This window comes from Larimichthys crocea, chromosome III (genome assembly GCF_000972845.2).
Source record: "Larimichthys crocea isolate SSNF chromosome III, L_crocea_2.0, whole genome shotgun sequence".
NCBI classification, from domain to species: Eukaryota; Metazoa; Chordata; class Actinopteri; family Sciaenidae; genus Larimichthys; species Larimichthys crocea.
In genome coordinates, this window is record NC_040013.1 from 47,341,044 (window position 1) to 47,361,251 (window position 20,208).

The 20,208-nt window shown below is 39.4% G+C and overlaps 1 protein-coding gene across 1 annotated transcript in view; it reads left to right on the forward strand.

Moving 5' to 3' along the window:
• The window catches only part of dapk1 (death-associated protein kinase 1), a 68,441-nt gene extending 50,563 nt beyond the window's left edge, over positions 1-17,878 (forward strand). Inside the window, exons 18-26 of the mRNA XM_010747972.3 lie at positions 1,200-1,298; positions 5,395-5,472; positions 7,651-7,867; positions 10,458-10,643; positions 10,807-11,004; positions 11,256-11,394; positions 11,767-11,887; positions 12,026-12,214; positions 12,758-17,878. Coding sequence (XP_010746274.3) covers positions 1,200-1,298; positions 5,395-5,472; positions 7,651-7,867; positions 10,458-10,643; positions 10,807-11,004; positions 11,256-11,394; positions 11,767-11,887; positions 12,026-12,214; positions 12,758-14,053 — 2,523 coding nt within the window. The 3' untranslated portion in view covers positions 14,054-17,878. The remainder of the gene's footprint in view (positions 1-1,199; positions 1,299-5,394; positions 5,473-7,650; positions 7,868-10,457; positions 10,644-10,806; positions 11,005-11,255; positions 11,395-11,766; positions 11,888-12,025; positions 12,215-12,757) is intronic.
• The last annotated feature ends 2,330 nt before the right edge of the window (positions 17,879-20,208 follow it).

The following is a 20,208-nucleotide window of genomic DNA, read 5'->3' on the forward strand; positions in this document are numbered from 1 at the left end:
TTTTGAAATTGGTTTGAAAGGACCTTTTATTTTTCTTTTTGAACAAACTCGGAAATATTTTACCAAAAACTACATGCAGCATTAAAATCCAAGAAGTAAAATTATTTGATAACATGTATACCTGTATTAAAATATTTCTGTTGGCACTATGAGCACCTTTAATACTCGTCATACATAATCTCCAAACACAGCTGTTGTTTTTCTGAAGATTTTCTGAAGGCATTACAAGCAGCCAGCAACATGGTTGCAGTTGCAGGTACTTGGGTGAACTGGTCCCTTTTAAGTGAGCTCTTATGTACCTGTTATTTATTTGACTGAAGTTCCCATCTTGCTTTGCCTCTCTGCCAGGCATGACTTCCCACACATGTTTCTGTCACATTCTATTTTGACACCATCCATTTTAATGTATTCTGTGATGGGATTGCTTTTCCCAGACGTTGGTAGCCCCTCACAGCTTTTTCGCATTCAGAAGCGTTTTTTCCCAGAGTAGTTCAGGGAATTGATGTGCATCAGGAGCAGACAGCACTGCCAGAGATGTTTGATTTATTCATTATTTTTAGTTTCTCTCTCTCTTTTTTTTTTTAAGCTTATCTAAAGCAGCATAACACACACAGCTGAGTCTGTGCATGTATTTGTCTTCACTGTCAGTGGGCACTGGGAAGAAAAATGAGAGTGCTGGAATTGAAAATGTCTCTGTATACAGTAGAATTAAACTGAATGAATGCTTCCTTGTCGTCAGTTGTGGCAAATAGGAATTGATTTAAATGCTTTTAAGGTTCCTTTTGTAGTGGATATTAATGTTTTGTCTTTTGCCAGAGAAATCATGTTTCAACACATTTTAAGAAGAAAAACGTTTGTTAATATTTTGGGTTGTAACTTTGACATCACTTGTGACTGCCAATGTGGTTGTGCTCCATATTCAATTCCAGGTATAAGCCCAAATCGCCCTTCACTTGGGTGTATGAAAGTGAACCAGCCCCCAAGGTAGACCCTACTAGATGCCATGTCTCGTTGCTGGGATCCTTAAACTCAAACAATTAGAAAACTTTACAAAATATTCTGCTGAGTAACATCTGCATCAGTTCTATGTCTGGCAGTTTTTAACATGATAGGCTATAGATTTCAAAACCAAAAAACTCACCATGCCTAATATTTAGAGACTGAAAACTCCTCCCTCATATATTTCTCTCTTTTTCCAGTATGGCAGAACTCCCCTTCACCTGGCCGCTAACAACGGGAGCCTTGAGGTTGTCCGTCACCTCTGCCTGGACGGTGCTAACATTGACGCCGTCACTAACGTAAGTCGCTGTGCAGCTTTCTTCTGTTCACAGTTTTCTTTCACTTTACGCCAGCAGTAGCTTAACATGTATTATAATGTGTCATGACGAGAATTTATCTCAGGCACTGCAGCTAATTGGGAAAACAATTTTTTATCACCATTTCATTAAAACCCAGTGCAGCCTCTTAGCATTTTGATTAATTATGCTGTAAGGATTATATATAAACCCTGCTGCTCTCAGTAGAACTGAATGCATTAGTATGTAGAGAGTATTTGCCACCATGTCTACCACGCAAAATATAACTCATAATAACCAACCATGATCTTAAATAACCAACAATCAACAATCAGCTTTGGATTGATGGATGGAAGATGGAAACAGTTTCATTCAGCAGCTGGAAATATTCCCTTTGATTTTGTTGGTAGATACAGAAATTATGTTTGTATGTATGCATATGTGACATGAGTTCATATAAATTACAGACAAAAACATCTCTCTTGGCATTTGTTGGCATAATGGCTGATTTATTGGTGACTTTGTTCATTTTCTGCTTGAGCTGCAGAGCCAGTCACAGCTCACTTCTTATTACACGTTCTAAATACAAGTAGAAAAGCTGATGGCAGCTTTAAACTAGTTTTAATATGCAATCAATATCAATATGCAATTAATCTGCAATTCATTATTAGCATTGGCTTTTTTTCTGAGATCTCTTCCTCTGAGGCCATTCATTTACACTTTAAGTAACTCCAAAAAATTTTCCTCTCATTAGTGGCAGCATGTATATATTCTGTATCTGCTTGTTTGAAGGCTCTGTGCCATCTAAATACCGACTTAAATATTCCAACCCAAGGTGTCAGTTTGTACGTCATTACATCAGATAAAACATTTTAGGTGGCTTATTCATCATTTCTTGCACATTTTTGTGTTAATTTATCCAAAAATAATCTTTTGAAACTTTTAAATTAATTTCATTAAATTAAATGAAATGTCTGAACAAAACTGAGATTTATAATGTATTATATTAATTTATGTAGCCACTAGTGAGAGTGACAGGTTAAAAGATATAGGTAGTTTGGATTTCCAGATTTAAAGGGCAAATGAAATGTAAAATATGACAATTTAAAAAATGTGAATATTTGATGAGACATTAAGTACACATGAACACATAACACGTACTGAGTGAGACTATTTTACCAAGTAAGGTATGTCTAGGAAAGAAATACTCTACTATATCTTATAATACTATAATAAAATAAGGTAGTGTAACTTACAGGTATAGTTTTATTATACAGGTCTGTCATTTTTACAGAAATATTCACAATGCACTTTACTTATTAGTATGTGTGTAAAAGAAATTTACAGTTGATTTCTTCTGTACACATTCACAATAAAAACAAAATACTCAGCTTCATGTTGTCTGCATTTATTATCATTACAATAAAGTAATAAATCAGTCATTCATGAAAAACAATTGAATTATTGTGCAGAGAGGGAATCAAATTGTGTTTCATTAAGTATCGACAGCAGCCAGTAGTTTTTATCAAACTGTTAAGGATCAAATAGAGAGCAGACTTGCTGTGAGGTGTCAGAGATGTGATTCGCTCATTTTATCTGGAGTGTGTGTAGAAGTTCATGTGCAGTGATTTTTACATGCTGTACACATATCACTGCGCCATGCTGCTGTAATGGAGTCTTTAATTGTTTTCATGAAGACAGTCAGCTGTTAATATTCCAAGCTTTTTCAAAACCTGTAGCACCAAATCATGACTTCATTCTACCCATGTTCAAAGAGCACAAAGATTGTTTGTTTTTATCTCTCCCTTACATATAAAAGAGTTTTAGCTTGAACAAGTGAGGCAGCAACCTACTTGATCAGTGTCAGGGCCAATATTAATCTGGTATGGAACCACATTTAATACCACATTTCCTTGAGCTAAAATGATCAATGGATGAAAAAAAAATTTAGTTTTTCCAATATGACTATTTGATGCCTTTGTTTGTGTTATATAGCTGTCTATATATAAGCTGAAAATAGAATATTAATGTATCATGACAATAATTGTCAGTTCTAGCTCTACAGTCAGGTATACACATTTTAAATATACTGTAGGAAATAGAGAGCACTGATATCAGGTTGATACACTATTGCTGAATACTCTGAAGTTAGTATCTATACTTATCAGAAAAGGCTGGTTTACATTCATTTACACGTGTCTGTTACTGGATTTATTTGCTTTGTTTGCTTGTACATAGAATACATACAATCATCTTTGTAATTAACTTATACAATATTCCACCAGTTTTACACATCTGGCTTTAAAGTTCCTCTAATAGTACGAGCGGGCAAGTCTCAAAGCCCAAAGACCCAGTGTGGTTCTGTTTCTTGCTGCCTCCAAGCTGATTTCTTTGTCACTTGATATGCTTTATTGTAGTTTCAACGTTATTTCATTTTGACCTTTTTCATCTGCTTTATTTCTCTCTGCAGTCTCTAGCTGTTAATATTGTATGACAGCTGAAGTGCTATGCATATTTAATTTGGAAAGCACATACTGAGATGTATAATTCATTGTCCAGTGGCCTGCAGTCAGTGGTGTGTTACGGAGCAGCTGAAGGAGGATACACTAATCCCAAAGACTGGATTTCTATGATTTCCTCTGTTTTAACATGTCATTGGATGGTGAAAGAATGTATCTTTTACTCAGTAGGGTCAGCAACAGTAAACCAGTTTGCAGCACAGTGAGTTTGAATTAAAATTTAATCGCTCCTTTCTTGAGTTTGCCCTTTTGCCTTTGCGACACAAACACTTTTGGACATAGCAGATGAACAGTTTGACAGATATTTAATCTAAAACTAAGATACTATAGATGATCTAATATCCCCCTCCAGTTTTGTAGTAAACATAACAGCGGCCGTTCACATCATCGGCCAGTTGCCAAGCAGCGATAGTAATCATCGTAACACCCTACCATCTGTAAGAATGAGTCTTACAAATTTGCTGACAAGTACATCCCAGTAAGTGGTCCATTTTTGATTGGAGCGGCTCATAATTTACACTCACTTCTCTGACATTTAGCTGATACAAGCAACTTAAAGGTCAGTGTTCTCAGCACTCTGATAATATTATGTGACCTCCCCAGATAGGCACTTGAGAGAAAGAAATACTAAAACTAAGAAGATAATAAACTAGAAAATGTACTGGTAAGGCTTCAGATTAAAAGGCATAGGCATGCTTTACTGATGTTTTCAGTAATCAGTATATAACAAACACGACTGAGCATTCTTTGCTGTAATGGTGTGTAGAAGTAGGAAACACTCTGTGGGCGTTTCAGGCTGTCAGTGCAGTCTTTTTCCCGTGAAGCAGCAGCCAGAGCCGGACAGTGACAGATGGCTGCGGTAGTGAAAGAATTGTGAAACTTGTCAGGACTGTGGTGTTTCTGTGTCAGTGTGTTCAGGGGGAAAACGGAGAGAGTCAAAAATTAGGGCAGTCTTGGAGCCGGACAAAGGGAAAGAATGACAGATTCTACAACTAGAGTTAATTGACTTGAAGAAATGTGCGAGTGCACTTCATAAAAGGGGAACTCCACCAATTTTGAAGTCTGTTTACAAGAGTCGAGGAGTACTTCTGTGTAAAGACTTTTATGATTAAAGTCTGATTGATTAAAATAAAAGAAGATCTCTCGATCGGCTGCATCACTCGATGCTAAAACAGTGAAATACTTTTTAAAATAACTGGGCATTAGAATGAATTAGTGTGAGGTTATTTGATCAGTTCAGTACTGTGACTAGTAGATTAGTGTTTGGATTAAATCCTGAACACTGTCCTCAGGAAACTGCTTTTCTTCTTTCTTCTGAGCCGAAGGAAAAAAAGCAATCGGTATCTTGTGATTTGAATCTCACATGATATGCAGTTTGTAGACAACACCCAGCAGATATCATTCAACAAGTATCATCATTCAGTGCAGGAATATTTGTTTAATATCCATTGTTATTATAGGAGCAGTGTGTTTTTGCATAGTAGACGTTAGGCAATAATGTTTATTTAGAGATTAACAAGATGTGAGGTATTTCTCATCTATACATTTCTCCCTTTCTTTTCCCCTCTTTTTCCTCACAGGATGGGAAGACAGCAGAGGATCTGGCTTACGCTGATCAACATGAACCCATCGTTTCTTTGTTGGGCAAGCTTAAAAAGGTAAAGGGTGACACATACACAAAAATGTATCTATAAATGTGACCGGTAAAGCCCTTCTTCATTACGTCACTCTTTAAATGAAATGAAGGGGAAAGAAGAAAACTAAATTCTGTATGATGGGAAAACCAGGTTTCACAAACACTCATCACACCTCAGGTCTATTTCAGTGCAGAGGTGTGGAGAGAGACGTCTTCAATGGGAAGGTGTTAGATTTTAGCATCGCACCCCATGCCTTGAGTATTTTTAGACTGCGTGGCAACACTTTACACGACACATACAGGTAGTAACTTTGAGCTACTATTTTTGACAATAACACAACTAGTAGCTTCTAGAACATTAGAAATAGGCTTCAAACCTCATGCTTTGTGGATGTTTTCAGTGTACTCTAGCCATTTTTATCTAGAATGATATAAACTCTATTGAATACATTGAATGAACTGGCTGGGGTTCAGTGACTTGCTCAAAGGCACTTTAACATGATAGGATATGTGCGACCTACTAGTTTCTCTACTCTAGTCACATCCATCAGAATTTACCTAAAGCTAAACATCCAATCACACTGCTCAATCCATTTTTTTTTTCCCAGAGAACCTGCTGAGATTCAGTGCAGAGCGTGAACATGACAGCAGCAACTGTGAAAACAGTCATCCTCTGCATATGCTGGGCTAATTTAAGACACTTTGGCACATTGATGCCAGTTTTGAAAGAAAGAGTGACTTCCCGAGAAGCCAGAGAGAGGCCCAAAAACACGGTCCTGTTCCTCGAACTTTAAAAGAGTTGCACATCGAGTTCAGCATAATTTATTTTAAAAACGAGAAGTTCTATTCCGCTCAGATGTGAATCACACTTGTTGAAATTAGAAGCTTTATTTATTGAATGTGTTAACATAACCCAGGTGGGAGTTAGGGAGTACTTTTAGAATCCCACACAACCACTCACAGTATTTGAGGCCACTTCTGATGTATGACTCATCTATTGGATGAATTTTTTTTTTTTAAGTCTCTTACATGTTAACACATATTATCTGTTGAATTAACACAATTGCATCAGGTTATAGAGGAGTCAGCCATCTTTGGAAGTAGCTTTTGTTGTTTATAGTATATCTGAGTGTACAGTGTGCCCTGATTCTTTACACAGAGAAACTCAGTGGGTGGATCCTTTCAAATAACATTTGAATGCATGAGGTGCTGGTGATTTACACACAACATACATTGTGGTTATGGTTACTTTACAAGCAAACTTACAAGGCATTTTAAACCACTGACTCATCTTGTGACTTGCTCATTGCCTGGAAGCTTCACCAGTATTTAACTAGACAGGAGCTTGCCTATATACTTTACACTATGGTGATTCGCTTCATTGGAATCAAAAGTAAAGTTTTTACTAAATGAAAAAAGTTTTTGGCTTTTTTGCATTCAATTAATAGTCGGATTGAATTTTAATGACTGTAGTATTAACTTAAAGTCTGAAACATAAATACTGTCTCTAAACCCGATCATCCTGCAGCTTGTTACATTTGAAAAGATACTGGTCTAATAAGAGTTCTCATCTCATGGACCAGTACCAGGCCATTAAACATTTGCTACCAGTATAATAATAAAGAATCAATAATTGTATAAATTTATAGCCTTTTAGCCTTGCTCCACCACTTTGGCCCAGACTCAAAGATCTTTTATTGATCACTTACTGGCTCATGGTACCCAAAGGATGAGTTCTAATTATTTTGGCAATGCCCTGACTTTTGTTTTCAACTAGCACCATGAGGTTGATGTGTGGACTGGTGGATGGATTGAAAAGAAATTTAGCAGAGACATTCATTTATTTTATGATATCCCACCCTCAACAATCTAAAACAGTTAGTGGTGCAAAAAGTTAGGAATCCCGATCTGATATATACAGGCTCCTGAGATGGAAGTGTTGGGAAAAAAAAGCCACCTATAATCTTTTCTCTTCAGTAACTTGTGAATTCATTTTGTGGTTCTATGTCTTTATATGTCTACTATTCTTCAAGCTGAAGATGCAGTATGTGGGGGAAAAAAAATGATAAACTGTCATTTGAGTTCAGGACATACAGTAGATAACCACATATCTCAGTGTGACCTGAACTGTCAGTGGGTTTTAATAAATCGTGTGTGTGTGTGTGTGTGTGTGTGTGTGTGTGTGTGTGTGTGGGGTCAGGACAACCACAAACTGAGCTACATCCAGCAGCTGCGGCCCACTCAGAACGTCCAGCCTAGGATCAAGCTGAAGTTGTTCGGACACTCTGGAGCTGGGAAGAGCACCTTACTGGAGTCTCTGAAATGTGGCATCCTGCGCAGCTTCTTCAGGAGGAGAAGGACACGCATGACTAACACAGCCCGCCACCCCAACTCCCCCATCAACTCCAAACCTGCTGGTAGGTGACAGACGGCTCTGGTGAAGCTGAGATAATCCTTCACAAGATTAAGCTCTCACCTGCCAACGACCAGAAAGATTTATTTTGCCAAAACAAACCAGAATCATTCATTTGCCGTTCTATTCAGTCCATAGCAACAGTGTTCATTTTATTCCATTTTTCAGACATTTGTTATTCTTCAAGTTTATCCTGATAATATATCAAATATTTTCACATTTTCAATAGATTTTTGAAGCATGAAAACAATCATTCACCACAACTTGGTTTCCTATTATTGTTTGTTTGGCAATGGTTTCTATCTGTTACAATATTTAACTTACAAAGTTCAGTTAGTTAGTAAAGTGTTATCGTAAAGGTAAGGAATGAGAATGATGGCCAAAGCTATAGAAACAAGACACTTGATGGAATGAACCGGAATACTCAAGTATAAAATAAGTCAGATGAGAAGCCGGAGGAGTGGCTGCAAACATTTAGCTGCTGTTGCATTGTTTCAAGCCAATCAGAAGCCTGTTTGAAATGATATTTAATGTGTGTGTTTATCCACCAAAGACAGTTTAGCAGCATTAACCTGGAAAAAATCTGGCGTGAAAGCATCTTGTGTGTAAAAAGCAGGACAATGAGCCAGCACGTCTGGTTTGGATTAGGGCTGGTAGATATGTATTAAATCTTATATCATGGTATATTTTATGTGTATTCAAAAAATGTATGCACAGCATTTCCAGCAATTATCTGCCGTTTGCCATCCAGTTTAGTGCCTCTGTGTGTAGGCTTTGTGTTTAGGATTTTTTTAGTAGAACTTCTGACTTTGGTGACCCCAGGTTAGAGAAAAAAGACCGTGTGGCAGACATGAATGCTTGGCAATAACATACATCACACACATCTGACCAGGGGACACTGAGGTGAGGGGTTTCAAAGCAAAACAGAAAGCACCATGATGTCAAAAACATTTACTGAGATTTTCACAGGTCTGTCCTGCACAGAGCGACAGGTCTGTAGTAAGACTCCCTGACATGCAGTTTAAAAAAAAAACGGCCAAGCACACAGACACACACTTTGTCTTCAGTCTCTCTGTATTTGCACTCTACGTGCCCTCCCTCACACATACACACACACACATACATACCATTGTGTTTCCTTTGAGCGCTCTATTTTGCGGCGCTCGGAGCCATTACCTCCCAGACAGACGTGATTCTCGCTCAGATAATAGTCAGTTACGTGAGCCGTGTAGTGTTACCGATCCCATCCTCTATACTATCTGGAAATCTGCAGCCTGTGTCAGAACTGGAGGGAGGTTGAAAGAGCTTTCTCCTCATTCTTTCAATTGCAGCTGAAATCAGTAACGGTCTTTATTGACTCTGTGTTATGTCTGCAGTGATACGTGACATGAGTGCACAGTGATCACAAAGAAGCAGGGCTGAGAGGGAACAAGTTTTTTTCCATTTGTCTAGTTTTTTAAGTAAATTCAATACAAGCATCAATTTTGTTATTTTGCAAACCTGTCGAAAGTCAAAGTGTGGCACATTAAATGCATATTTACTTTTGTCTAGTGTCAATATTTGTGACCTTATGATGCTGTAGGCCACAAAACTCAACTTGACACCTGAAAGTAATCTCTTCATTGCTTTCTGATCTTTTTGGCTGTCCATGCTTCAGTTCAGAGATTCTTTTATTCATTCTTTTATTTACTCAATATTCACACAGAACAACACTGAAGAGAGGTTATGAATACATCTTGAGGTTCTCAGTGTTTATTTTTTGTCATAAATGTTATAAATCATGATTTCTATAGGCCAGTCACAAAGAGAAAAGGCGTTGACGCAGACATATGAGCAGCTTTGCATCCCTGAAGTCCAAAAACACAGCAGCTGTTATTATTAAAAGAGCTGCCTGACATGAAACCAGAAAACTAATATGGCATGACCAGCTCTGCAAAGCAGTATCATTGTTAGTGTGATCACTGTTGATAGCTGAATATTGACATCAGATCGCCAGCAATTCTCAGCAAGACTTAGAACCAGTAAACTTATTTGTGGATCCATGTGACTTTTGTTACAGTTTGATTATCTCAAATTGAGAGTGCAGCCTTAAAAAACACAATTTTTCAACTGTGTTTCAGGACCACAGAAAACAAAGTGGTAGGTGTGGTCTTAGAGACTGTCAAAGAAATCAAAAACATGTATGTCTGCACAGATTTTGTATTTATAATGAAATAGCACCCCCGTGTGACAGAAAGTGTGCAATTATTGGGAGAAAATAAGACTGCAGGTGCAGGACTGTTTACACGAGCAGAGAGAAGTAGTCAGAGACTGGAGTTTGTTCTTTGTACAGATTTGCACTGGAATAGCAAACAATAAATGCAAAAACCTCTAAAAATACTAACTTAAATTAAAGATATTAATTTACACCTTTGTAGACTTTGACTCAAAAACAAAAGATGCATTGATGTGTGATGCATCAGATTCCCTGCTTCTGATATCTTCTAACTATCATCAATATCATTATCAATATCCTTAAGTTTAATAAATCTGACCCTGCTGTAGACATCAATTAACCTTTTCCCCCCTTCGTGTGTCTTTTCCTCTGTGTTTAGTGTCAGTGAGTATTTCTAACTTGTACCCAGGCTGTGAGAATGTGAGCGTGCGGAGTCGCAGCATGATGTTTGAGCCCAGCCTGACCAAAGGTGTCCTGGAGGTCTTCTCCCCCGTCCACAATGCTCTGTCCACAGCTGACGAACAGGCAACAAAGGCCATCGACATCCAGCACGCCAACATCCACGGTGAGAAGACACTTAGATTTCACCAGTTAATGTTTTGTTGGTTTTTTTTTAAGGTGTGGGCATTCCTGATTGAATTTTCACTTACTTACTGTAATGAGATATTTCTCAAGACAGTGATGAATAATGAACTTAACAAGCCTGTTATGTGTTTAACTCTCCATAGGTGTTGGGGACTTCAGCGTGTGGGAGTTTTCAGGGAACCCGGTCTATTACTGCTCCTACGATTACTTTGCGGCCAATGACCCCACAGCGATCCACTTGGTTCTGTTCAGCCTGGAGGAGCCGTACGAGACCCAGTTGGGCCACATCACCTACTGGCTGAACCTGCTGAAAGCCCTCACCCTGCCACAGGACAACATTGGTAAGGACAAGGAGGGGGAAAGGATGTGACCCATCTAAAGTCATATTTTCAGCATAGCTGCATCAGTGGACAAAAACTGATTAAAACTGATTTAAATATATTTATCCTAAAATACACTCACATGTTTGATACCAGCTTTACGTAGAAAGAAAAAAAAGTAAGGCACAGTTGAGTAAGACACTCATCGTTGTCTTGATTATATCAGTGCTTTGAACTGGACTGTTTTAACTCTTGTGAGTGTGTTTCTCCAGCGTTTGGAGGTCGGGTCCAGCAGCCTCTGATAGTCGTCCTTGTGGCGACACACGCTGACCTTGCTGACGTTCCCAGAGCTTTCTCTGGAGAGTTCAGCTACGATAAGGAGAAAGTGCTGCTCAAGGAAGTCAGGAACAGGTTGGAGATTATTTTATTGTTGTTTGTTTGGTGATTTTATTGACCAGATGGAACCTCTCACATTGTGGTGGCAAACTGATCCGTAATAAAAACCGGCTTATAGCAGATAAAGCAAAGTGTCAAATTGCTCTTAATACTATAGTACCCATGAGCTTTAGCGACTGTTGCTAAGGAACACAAAATATGACAGCATAGTTGCTGAACTTGATTGACAGACAAAATGTCTGCAGGAGAACATTCAGGTAGCTCTTGACTTTTCCCCACATCTTTGATAAAATTCATTCTTTGTCTACAGCCTATTTGAATCGGGGGGCTTGGTTTATAATCTGCATATTCTATTTTAATTTATTCTTCTCTTCTTTTTTTTTTCAGGTTTGGGGTCGACCTGGTGATCAGTGACAAATTGTTTGTGATGGATGCTGGAGCCTCAAACTCCAGAGACGTGAAGCTGCTGAGGAGTCACCTACAGGAGCTGCGCACCAACATCATCTCTGTGAGCTCAGCATACATCATATCTTTATGGGGATAACATGTAATTTATGTGACTGCATCTAAAATATTGTTTTCCTTCGCCATTTGTCAGTTTAGTTACTTGCATTTATTTCCTGACCCTTCTTCTCCATCCTTATAGGGGTGTAGCCCCATGACGCTGCTTTCAGAGCGTTTGCTGACCACCTTGCCGGCCTGGAGGAAGCTGAGTGGACCAAACCAGCTGACATCATGGCAACAATTTGTGAGCGACGTCCAGGAGCACATCAACCCCCTGGTCAGCCAGGATTACCTTCGCACACTGGCTCTGCAGCTCCACAGCATGGGGGAGGTGGGTGTTTGTTCATCAGCTGTGCATTTCTACAGGAAAATAGAACACAAGATAAAATAGTCCTACATATAAAAATAACCAGCATCAGGAGAAGAGGAAAGGGGCAGATTTGCCAGATTTATTCATTAAAACTCGTTTCTAGCAGCTGATTGTCAGTTCACCAGACCGACCACCAGGGGGCAGTGTTTATTGTCATTTGTAAACAAATGCTCTGAATGACCTTGCAGAAGGAACTTGTTTCTCTGTTTCCTTCCCCGAATGACTAAGCACAGATGTATCTGCTGTTGTTTTTGTGTTTCTTAATTGAATCACAATGGGTTTCCTATCTTACTGTCACTCAGCTACTTTGCATCCTTTTTTAAGGTTCCTATTTTTTTGTATGTTTTGTATGTTCACCGACATCTAGTTTTCTTTTCACATTTCCTTGAATATTTTTTTGTTCTCCACACCTTCTTTGACTTATATTTTACTGTCAACTTAATCCTGTCTGTCCTGTTTCCTGTCATCTACCTCTCTTACCATGTTTACTCTCTCCACCCACAGATCAACATCATGCAGAGTGAGACGGTGCAGGACGTTGTTCTGCTTGAGCCTCGCTGGCTCTGCAGCAACGTCCTCGGCAAGCTGCTTTCTGTGGAGACGCCCAAGGCCATCCACCACTACAGGGGACGCTACAGGCTGGAGGAGGTGCAGGCTCTGGCTCCTGAAAGTGACGTGGACGAGCTGCTCCAGATCCTAGATGCCATGGACGTTTGCGCCCGCGATGCCACCAACCCCTCCATGGTGGACGTTCCTGCCCTCATCAAGACAAACGGCCTCCACCGCTCCTGGACCGAAGAAGAAGAGGAGGAGTCTCTGCTCTACGGTGGGGTACGGCTCGTCCCTGCTGAGCACCTTACCCCCTTCCCCTGTGGCCTCTTTCACAAACTGCAGGTAAACCTGTGTCGTTGGAGCCACCAGCAGAAGCCCGAGGAGGAGGGCGGAGAGGATTTTGATGGAGATATCCACCTGTGGACCAACGGAGCCAAGGTGAGCCAGGCGGGAGTAGAGGCCATGATCCTGCTGGTCAACCACGGCCAGGGGTTGGAGATTCAGGTGCGTGGACATGACTCAGAGCGGGCCAAATGCTACACCCTGTTGGACACCGTCTGCAGTATAACAGAGAACTTGCTGGCCTCCACACTCCCCGGACTGCTCACAGCCAAATACTACCTGAGTCCTCAGCAATTGCGGGAACACCACGCCCCCATCATGATCTACCAACCCAAAGATTTCTTTCGGGCCCAGGTCCAGCGGGAAACCTCGCTCACTAACACCATGGGTGGTTACCGAGAGAGCTTCAGCAGCATCCTGTCTTTCGGCTGTGCTGAAGTTTACCAGCAGGGAACTCTGGGAACGGACATCCACATATCAGACATCCCACTTTTGGCTCGCAGGAAGCTGTGCCGCATGCTGGACCCTCCTGACGCTCTGGGGAAAGACTGGTGTTTGCTGGCCATGAACCTCGGCCTCACAGACTTGGTGGCCAAATATAGCAACGGGACTCCAAATGGCACCCCTGAGCTGGACTCCAACCCTGACTCCCAGCAGGCCACGCTGCAGCCCAGCCCAACAGCGGCGCTGCTGCAGGATTGGAGCGGGCGAGCGGACAGCACAGTGGGTGTGCTGATGGCCAAACTGAGGGAGCTTGGTCGCAGAGACGCCGCCGACTTCCTGCTCAAAGCTTCTCCTGTTTTCAGGGTCAACATGGAAGCAGTAGGAGGTGCCGCTAACGGCTACCCCCCCACCTGTAACGGTGGCACATCGTACAACTCCATCAGCTCTGTCATATCTCGCTGAACAGGGTCGGCTTTCTGTCCTCTCCAAACGTGAGATAGCCTGATGTGACATTTTCCCTGAAACAGGACAGTCACAGACATGCGTGTGAATGAACATGTGCAATTGTTACCAGAGTCCAGCTGCTTGTTCCTTAATCTCTCCATTAAGTTGGTGTATGAACCATGTTGTGTTTGTGCTCTCCACACCTGTACAACTGACCCTTCCTTCCACTATGAATGTTGTGAAAGAGCTGATTGTCCTGAGCTCCAAAGAGGAATCCAGTGCTTTTATTCAGTTCTTAATCTTGTTGTGCTGCTTTTATCCCTTCTACTCTACTGCAAGTCTCACTTATCTTACAGCTGAAAGACAGAAAGTACAGAAACGATCCATTTTTAAAGCTTTCAACTCTACATTAAGGAATGGATGTGGTTCAAAAGATGGCAACCTCATATTTGGACCTTTTTCATATGTATCCTGAAGTGAAAAACTTAAATGTACATGTTGGAGGCTGCCATCTTTACGCACTCCATCCATCACAGTTACATATAATATTATCTCCCTCCTTGCTTCTGTTTTACTGATGTGACATTTGGCCATTCAGTTTCGTGTTTAATAGATTAACAGCATTTTTCAGAGTGCCTTTGTGGCCTTCTACCTCCCTAAAGAGCACAAATAGTTTTGTTGTTATAAAAACAGTAGTTCTTTCCAAACATTTGAAGAACTGTGCCTTGTCAACACTAATAGTAAAATAAATTTCAATCAAGCCTATTGGGCAGCTTACATTTTAGACAGGAAAGGGTTAATGAATAATAAATAATAAAAAAAAAAACGAAAGCTCGCATAGGCTCATGCAGGTTTTGTCAAAAAACAAACAAACAAAACTGAAATCAGTGATCAGATTTCTGCTGTGTTGTGTTCAGTGTCTGGGAGTCAATGCAGGAGATAAAACATGTTCAATCTTCTCTCATATTAGAGTCAGCGTGGAGTCCCTGTCATGCTCTGTGGGGGTCAAACGCAAACAATGTCTTTCATAATTTCTGTTTATGTAGGTTTATACAGATTATTTTGTCATTAATCCAACAACAGAACTCTCTTTTGATTTTTCATTCATTTTTGGTGACACTTTATTTTTATGGGTCCTGTAATTGTAATTTCCCTGGAGGTTTCCTGGAAAGAATTGTGAACTGCAGTGACAATAGACAACATTATGCAGCTATTTGATTTGAGTTATTGTATTGAATATATGCAGTTTAGTTCGCTTTAGAGGAACTGCCTTGATATAGCTGCTAATATGTAAATGAAACTCTGTTCAGCTGACCTGCTGGTTAAAATGATCTGCAGGTTACACTAACAGCTGCAACAGTAAAGTTTTAGTCTATTTTGGGTCATTGATTTTTTTCAGCCCCACAACTCCTCTCTCATCAATCCATTTTCCAGCATCAGAGAGGGCATCTGCTTTTACTGATGAACACATCGTGCACTACCATCCCAGCACCAAACAGCAGACAGAGGAAGTTAGTGTTAGTTGGTGAACATAGTGGAGCTAAACACACAAAACATGTTCACACAAACAATTAAGCAGCATTAATTCATTGTAAGTGTACCAGTTAGAACGCTATGCTACAGTTTATACTATTTAGGGCTGAAATATCTAAATAAAATGATAGAAAGTTGAAAAAATCTTTTAAAAGAAGCAGAAGAAAACCAGCAAATATTTACATTTGCAAAGCAACAATCATTGTCTTAAAAAATTACTTTAACAAAATTGTTGCTTGTTCATTTTCAGTTATTGATGAATCAACTAATCCTTTCAGCCATAGTAATAATTTTCGCATAGTATGCAGTGTTTTACAGTTAGTGCACAAGTCAGGAAATGCTTCTTAATGAGACTGTGATGGCGGTTTCACTTCACAAAGGTCTTTCTAAAGATTGAATACTATAACAAATTTATTTAACTTTTGCAAATGTAAGCAGCTCACCTATTTCCCTTCTCCTATAGTTATTACCAGATTTCCAGGTGTCACTGGATAAGTTTACATTTACATATCCCTTCCTTTCTTGGAAATATCAAACTATGGGACCTGTAAATTAAAGTGTTGCTATAAATGTTTTAACTTGAAAGTCTGTTTACGCATTTTCAATTTATCCAAAGGGACCTTTAGCCATTTTGATAGAAACATTTTTGTTGCCCCAAAGTACATTGTCTTATTGAAGTTAAGAGTATTTGATGATGAAGATCACCATGGCAGACACGGTGGAGCTCACAGTGCTGAGCTTCAGGGTCGTTCTAAGCTTCAGGGTCCAACCGAGACCCCCAAACTGTGCACTCACTCACTAGTTACTTTGAATAAAAAGTGCCACCAAAAAGGATAAAAGTTATATTAAGAAAAGTAGATTTTTACCATTTTCTACTAGACTAAAAGATAATTCTATCCAGAGCCATCGGTTTCAGTAAACACACCTGATGCTGCACCTTTTCATGCTTTCTCAACAGGTTCGCTAAGACGTCAGCAATCAAGTTACCGTCCGCGGTGTCAGATTTGTACATAGTGGCATCGACGCCGCTTCTGTCCAGCTAAATTTGAGCTTCTGTCAGTGTTGGTTGGCCAAGCGTGGCGTCACATCTTCTTTCACTTTGTCTTTTTATATCATGAATCTGCAGGCCGAATCAAGTCAGCAAAAGCAGGGAAAAGATGTATACATAAAGTTAGTATTGTTACCTGAAATAAGGCCAAAGGCTGCTGATGACAGAACATATTTGTGGAAAAGCATTTTTGCTTTGTGTAAGCTGGTACTTTATAATGTTTGTGAACCAGAAAAAAATTGCTCCTTTTTCAGTACATGTGTGACGATGTTGAGAAGACGCTTTCATTCCTAAAAGGTTAGACTTTGTTGATGTAAAGGGCCTTTTTCAGGTCACAGTTTGATAGAAAAAGATGAGCTCTGTGCCAGAGTGCAGTATTTCCTGTCCGCTTTACTTCCCCAGTGTTACCATCTGTTTACAGAGATAAAACTGTAAAGACTATTTCCAATACTGTACTTCTCTCACTATTTTTGTCTCAGCCTGAACTTGCCAATCGACACAGCAAACTTCTAGCTGTGGTGTAAATACTTAAATCCCGTTCTTCGACCTCATCCTCACTTTTCTGATCTCACTTTAAGCCTTTTTTTTCCGCCCAAATATGTTGATTCCAATGAGGCAAAATGAATGTACAACACATCTTTCCTAAAAAAAAATATGGTTACAAGTAAAAACAAATCAAAGATATGGTGATAAAACATGATGAAATGAAATGTCCCAAACTGGTCAGAAACATCATTTTATTTGTCTTGTTTTATTAAGCTTTTGTTGAAGTTGTGTATAATTGTTGCCAATGTTGTGTGCCTAAAACACACTCGTTCATTCCTCTATTACCGCCTTGTACAGTACACAAGGGAAGTGAATATTAAGGTTCTCTTGTTTAAGAAAAAGAGGCACACTTTTGGGGTTTTTTTTGTTGTTTTTTTTGTAAAAGCTGGGAATCACTTATAATATTATCAAATTTGTCTCTGTTTGGTGTCTTTTTTTCCGGAGGGTTCTGACTGTGAGTCTGACCGAAACAAGTGGGTTTAAAAAGTGTTCTCAAAATATTTTCCTGATTGTTTCTGTTGATGAGGAAAGACGTACTCGATATTACTCTTGAGTGAATTTTTCCCCTCTGTGACTCCGGTCTAATCGCCACATTGCACAAGTCTTTTTGTCGCTATTTATGTTACATTATTTTAGCATGTCTTGGAATGCCATGTTCTTAGTACTTCTGACACTTTATAGTGTAATACATTTTATAATAAATTCTTTACCTAATATCATAGTCTCTGTCCTCATTGAAGACTTTATAACGAAACAGCAGGGTCAACACAGGCGTTACAAATCATGCTAATTAAGGTTCAGTTCCATTTATTGGAGGAGAGACTTTCCAGTGAGTTAACATGCACCACAGCGGCTCTCTGACTCTGTCTGACCTGAATGGAACTGAACCGTAATTAGTGTCATTGCTGTGTCAACACCTGAGTTTACCTACTATTTCGTGTCAAAATGGCTGCTGTGAAAGGTGATGTAGCAGCAGATTCTTACTGATTTTAAACAAGTAAACAACACCTTTTTCCAGTAACACTCAACAAAGGTTAAAATATATTTTCTTTTAAGAGAAAAGCTACACAAATTTGATTTCAGGTGTTAAAAGTTATTAAAATAAAATAAGGGGGAGAAATCACTGTTTGGTTGATCTGGTCACGATCACTGACAGTAGAAAGAATGGACGCTGTATCTGTGGCATCACCTACAGTTTTTTTGAATAGCTGCTTTTTGAAGACATGAATTGTTGGAATTGGATTGTTGGATTGCCTGGGCACTCATACAAGTCATTTATAACTAACTTAATTATGCATAACTTAAGTCTTAATATAATTTAAGCAGTTACAGAGTTATAAAGAACACCAGTTTGATAGTGGTATGACACGAAATTTGTTTATATCTGTGTTTAATCAGGGATGGACTGGTGTCTCTTGGGCTTTTGCTTTATTTGTCCTCGACCAGATTCCAGGCTGTGTTATTCACACTTCTCTGGGTTCATTGTGGTGGAGCTGCAGAGCTACAGAGCTGCAGGGACATACACTCCACCCACACAGTCACATGACATGTCTGCTGCCTGAAGCACTCCAGGTTTGTCTTAACTTGCCCCAACTGCTGACAGTGTTGACTGACATTCAAAAGTATTTGTACATGGAGAGAATAATGGTGCAGGACTCGTGATGTTTGAACCACGTGAATCTAAATTTGTCATACTTATTTTACTAAACATAGATTTGTTCAGTAGTAAATATGCATATTTCTGGGGTCTTCACCTGCAAAGACAGAAGACAAAAGACAGAAAAGAAAGCAGTCACCTTATGTAACTTATGTAAAACAAGTATGTTTTTCCTATATCCCTGGAAATGTATCTCAGAAAACTCAATTTGAACTTTTATAATCATATTTTCATGACAAAGCATTCATTTTCAAACTGTGCCTCAATAATTGATAAGAAAAATACATTTTCAAACAAAGTTTCAGTGTGAGCGTGAGTTCAAACATCTGTTGTAAACAGTTCTGCCTACAAAAATAATAATGCCGTACTGTGGATTATGTCACACATGGAAATATGGAGGTAAGGCCACACTGGTGCATGTAAGCAAATAACAATAAACAGACACTGAAAACTTACAAGTGTATGTAGTACACTTGTAAGTGTACCGGTTGAGTTTCATTCTCTCCAAAGTTTGGCAACAAGGCTTTAAAGAGTACACACACTTTCTCAGTACTGTGAATACTCACTGCCAACTGTAAAATGAAATCACTCAAACTAACGAACATGCTAAATGTTATCTTTCAACAATTTTGTTGTCCTGTGTATAATGAGTATAGCCTCATCGGACTGCTAACATGACTCATAGAACTCCTGGATCAATAATGTTAACAAACACTTGAAACTGTTATGTGAAAAAAAAAAACATGCAGGAGTGATAGTGTCCCTGCTTTGAAAACACATTCATCGGTTCAGGTCTGTTAACCTTTGTGTCTGGATTTGAAGACCAGACCAGCGGCCGATAACTGTCGTGTCGGCAGAGCTGTCCCCTAATCTGAGGAATGTATTTATGTTCACAAAGTACACCACACCAGCCTGTTAAAATGAAGAACATGCATTAGACAACTGGAAATAATTCAACTTAATAAATGTTATCAAATGTGAGGTATCAGCATGTATACAGACACTTACACACCCACACCTGCTTCATGTCAAACCCTTGTACTGCCTTATTTGTACATTTTTCTGAACGTTTGCACTGTTGTGTGTAGCAATTGCCAAATAAATTTAAGCAATGGATATGGATACTTCCACTATTGCTAACACGATTTACTCAATAGGGTATGACAACTGCAGTTATTTTGTTTTTGGGTGACTAAAAAATACACATGGTAACTGACCATACGTGACATACATGCTCAAATAGGAAGTTCTTAGTCAGTCATCGTCATGTGTCGCCCTTCTTCAGTATCCTGATCCTGTCACAGAGGAGCTGCTGAGTCTGATTTCTGATTTTAAAAACAAAAAACTGTAGTGATGTATATATTTTTAACCCCCTGTATGAGGCTATGT